This window comes from Frankliniella occidentalis, unplaced genomic scaffold, assembly GCF_000697945.3.
Source record: "Frankliniella occidentalis isolate FOCC.00 unplaced genomic scaffold, Focc_3.1 Scaffold65, whole genome shotgun sequence".
Classification (NCBI taxonomy): domain Eukaryota; kingdom Metazoa; phylum Arthropoda; class Insecta; order Thysanoptera; family Thripidae; genus Frankliniella; species Frankliniella occidentalis.
This window is the reverse complement of record NW_026267195.1, coordinates 1,150,909-1,155,254: the sequence shown is the minus strand read 5'-3', so window position 1 is coordinate 1,155,254 and position 4,346 is coordinate 1,150,909. Positions and strand designations below refer to the sequence as shown.

The window sequence follows — 4,346 nt, the reverse complement described above, 5'->3', positions numbered from 1 at the left end:
ATCTCACGAAACACTGTTACGCTGCGACGCGCCTGGCATACATCTACCTAGGCCTGCGGCGCTGACACCCGAGTCGGACAAAAGGCAGAGTCGTAGATAGGCAGGATTTTATTTTGACCAGTTGCCCCACCAGAGACCGTCAAATATCTGAGAAACAACATTAAATGGTTTGGGGTCATTTTCGTGTGGTTATCGCCCTCTGGCGACTAAACGGTTAGAGATAGAGCCAAACGGACCAGATTTTGGCCCTACGGGCTCTACTTCGACGAGTTACGTCTTAGAAAGATGTACAAAAAAAAAGGATATGTTTTGGGTTTTTTGCTTTTGATTTTTCTGACAGGCCAATTTTTAAGCTAGAGGGCTCAAAATCAGTACAGTTCTTGCTTTTTGTGATACAAAGCTACACTAAAAATTTCAGTTACCTGGCTCAAACCGTTCTCGAGTTATCGTTATTACAGACAGACACACAGACAGACACGAAACTTTTTGATCATCACTGGAGTAATAGGCTTCGCTATCGCTCAGCCAACAAGACAGATCGAGTTCGAAGATGAGCATTCTAGCTCAAAAATTAGATTTAAAAAAAATCAAAATCAAAGAGGCTTTATTTTTACAAAATGTTTTTTAAGGTTTATAACTGGTACCTCATCAAAGCAGAGCCGTTTGCACGAAAATTTGGTCCGTTTTACTCTAGGTCAGACTGTTATGGCACTGGGGGCTATTTTTGGCGGAATTAAGCCTAAAAATTACAACGCTGCATTCTACAGGAAAGTGGCGGGCCGTAGGCTCCGTATCTTCGAGTACATTTTTCCACTTCTCGACTCGGGTGTCAGCGCCACAGGCTAAGGTAGATGTATGCCAGGCGCGTCACAGCGTAACAGTGTTTCGTAAGATATCACGTAACAGGCTTTGTATTATTTTTATTCAGGACGTTGTAAAGTGTGCGGGGAAGTTTCTGTTTCACAATACAACTTACCCACTCAAATGCAAATCCAAATGAATGTGTCTGTTCAAGCCGCCATATTGTTGTCATGGTTCAGCATTCAAGTGCAAGTCCTGTGTGATTACTGCCACACAGAGTGTGACTTTGATAAGAGATTAGTTTTGGACAGTGCTCCCAAAACTCTGGAAGTTCAACTTCTTCGACTTCAAAAAAGTGGGAGTAGAGATGGTGCCAGCATGGAAATAAATGAGAGGGTAACTTTCAACAGTCAACAATACCAACTATGTGGTTTTGTACTACATAAAGGAGTGACAGCTTCGGCGGGCCATTACACCATGGTAATAGAACAGACTGTAACAATAATGTGACATGGTTCAGGTCCAATGATAGTTTGGTAAGGATATGTACATCTTCAAATTAATATATTCACTAATATAGTTTACTTTCAACTTGCAGTTTAATGTTTGTGTTACCTTTCAGGTATCTGTGGACTGTATGGACTTTGAGAGTCAGAAAGGTAATGCTGCTGAGGCATATATCCTTTTTTATGAGAGGTCCTCAAGTTCACAATCAGACTTTGAAGAAGTAAAGGTATGTTAGATTCAAATAGTTGTGTAGTATAAGGACTTTGAACTTTTCTTATTCCGTGCCCTATCAAGAGACAAGCGAATCTTTGTCTTACTTCAACTTTTTCATAAATATTGGCAGAATTTTGTTACATTTAATTTCTGAAGTTTTATATTTGTTTCAGAAGGATGAAAATGAACTAAATCACCATGTAAATACTGTTGAAATTCCTCTTCATAAAGAAGCATTAATCGAAGTCTTCAATCAACCTGGTGACAATGGATTCAATCGCCTAGTAACTAATGTTGAAAGGAAAAATGTAGAAGATCCTCCTCCAAAAGAAGCATCAATCGAAGTCTTAAATAAACCTGTGACAGGTGACATAATGTCATTGTATTCAATCGCCTGGTAATTGGTGTTGAAAGAAAAGTGTAGAAGAAATTCCTCTTCCAAAGAGTACATCAAGCAGAGCATCACAGCAACCAGTAAAAACTCCAACTCCAATGTACTCGAGGAAAAACTTTCGCGGCACATCTTTCAACACTTTTTTTGTTACGGCCATTTATTTCCTGCACCAATACTTTCTTTTAGAGGTAGCATTCAGAAGGCCTCTTATAAGCGTTAAAGTCAGGTGAGCAATGATTCTCATCCCTCAATTTAAAGGAACCCATTAAATTTGTTTAAACGGGGACAATTGGTAGCAATCTTACCACAATTACTGGACTTTCCTCTGTGTTCTTCTTTATTTAGAGAGAGAGTATCCCAAGCCCTACACATCAGCGAAAAGATGGTGACCGACTGCAAAAAGGAAATTGAAATGACCATGGCAAATGGAATTCCATTTCACACTCCTAAAATAACACGATAGAAAGGATGGAAAGTTGGAGAGTTGGATACTTTCACTAAAGCAGCTTCGACGGATCCTATCAACGTCGTCCGGTCTCCCCGCGATGCTCTAACGTTGTCCGACGTACTCTTACCGCGCGCTCTGCAGCGCTGTCTTCTTTTAATTACCAGTGGAGTAATAGCGGCAGTAGAGGAAAAATAAAAATTCCCAGGTGTTCCTACAAGATTGAGGAACACATACTACTTCTCACTTTTTCTTTAATGCCAATATTACCCCACTGGTAAGTAAAATAAGAGAACGCTGCAGAGTGCGTGGCAAAAGGACATCGGACAACGTTTGAGGGTCGCGGGAGATCGGTCGACGTAAGGGCGTCGTGGGGGAATCGGACGACGTTGGAACTGACAACGTTAGTAGGACCCATAGTTATTACGAACTTACTTTATGAAACTTCCCAGACTGGTAAGTAGACACAGGAGATATCACTTCACAAAAAAAGGTTTGGTCAATATTTTGGTTTGTTTCTGGTACGTATTTGCACCAGTTGATTCCTATAATGTTTATTGCTATTTGCTCAAAACTTTTGAAAGTGCTGAAGTGTGTAAAATGTTTGTTTTTTTGGTTGTAGGTCGACGGGTAACTATTCAAGGGTTGTTGGATTCAATCAGGTATTTTCTTCGAATATTATTGAATTCACTGCTTAGAGTCTTTGTAGAAAGCGAAGTATTGACTACTTCGGAGCACTTAGACTCACAACACTCAGGAAAATAGTTCATGACCTGGGCTTTCAGGTTTCGAAGGTAAATGGCCGCAGAGTTGTTTTTGAGAAACCCTCAGTGGCATTAAAAAGAGTGTTCTTTTTCCGGCGTCACATATGGAGCTGCAAGGCAAGTTTGTACTTGTAGATGAGACTTGCATTTTCCAAAGAGGCTCTCGCAATCAAACAACTTGGCGAGACATTGACATAAGAAGTAGCCCTGTGAAGACCACAGACCAAGGAGAGGCTTCATTGTTCTTCAAGCTGGTGGAGAGGATGGATTTGTGGAAGAAGCCTCTCTGGTTTTTGCTTCTGACTCTCTTTAGGGTGACTATCACGGCCAAATAAATGGGCAGAATTTTATGACCTGGTGAAAAAAATATTGGAAAAACTGACAGAGCCAACGGTTATTGTAATGGACAATGCACCGTACTATTCTATTCAGGCAACTATAATCAATTTTCGAATACATTTATGTGTAGTGTAATGGTTTAATTCGATTTATTCATAGCATTAGTATACAAACATTACAATGATTTCGTTGTTGCATGTGTGTTAGGATGGGTAAGCATTCATTATGCCATCATGGTGGTAGTTAAAAAATATTACTACAGTACTTCCCTGTTTATTCATGTTGTTTGTGATCTCGAATCTTAATGTTTTCATTTCAGGGTTTGATTTTGAACTCATCTTCAACTGTGTGAGAAAGGAATGGAACCGTTTGAACGGTAGTTGGTAAGTGTTATCTAATCTAATGTTGGAGTTGTTTATGAAATTGGAGAAAACTGACTGGTAATTGAAGTATCATTTCATTAATCCGTAGCTAATTTCTACAATTGTTCTTAATAATTTTTAAATATTGATAAACATAAGGTGCATGTCATATTGTTCCACGGGATTAATATTTATTTATTTGAGAGCTAGGTGTATGATAATCAGGACAGGATCTAATTCATTACTGATAAGAAAACGTGATGAAATATTGCAGTCTTTAATTATTTTGTTGTTTGCACTCTTAGGTGAATGGCGGCGTGCACAAATTACGTAATCGTTTTTTGGGGGGAAACCCCCTCCCCCCCTCTCTGTCATCGTGTGTCACTCTCTCCTCTACCCCCCCTCCCCCTGATGACGTAGTTTTTTCACTAAAAGTTCAGAATAGCTCAATCAGGCTTTGAGTTGAAGATTGGACCACCCAAACGTTCAATCTGTGTTAATTATGCATCTTCTTATACATA

At 39.6% G+C, this 4,346-nt stretch overlaps 1 protein-coding gene across 10 annotated transcripts in view; it reads left to right on the top strand.

Annotated features, from left to right (window-relative positions):
* Nucleotides 1-4,346, top strand: part of LOC113207102 (uncharacterized) — an 18,925-nt gene that overhangs the window by 1,269 nt on the left and 13,310 nt on the right. The window contains exons 2-8 of one of the 10 annotated variants that reach the window (XM_052268208.1): nucleotides 695-847; nucleotides 929-1,281; nucleotides 1,424-1,534; nucleotides 1,695-2,141; nucleotides 2,261-2,816; nucleotides 2,983-3,675; nucleotides 3,783-4,340. In XM_052268208.1, the coding sequence (XP_052124168.1) occupies nucleotides 985-1,281; nucleotides 1,424-1,534; nucleotides 1,695-1,922 (636 nt within the window). In that variant the 5' untranslated portion in view covers nucleotides 695-847; nucleotides 929-984 and the 3' untranslated portion in view covers nucleotides 1,923-2,141; nucleotides 2,261-2,816; nucleotides 2,983-3,675; nucleotides 3,783-4,340. Of the gene's footprint in view, nucleotides 1-58; nucleotides 848-928; nucleotides 1,282-1,423; nucleotides 1,535-1,694; nucleotides 2,142-2,260; nucleotides 4,341-4,346 lie in introns of those variants that run through there. The other 9 variants (XM_052268207.1, XM_052268204.1, XM_052268205.1 and 6 more) reach the window with 9 other exon arrangements.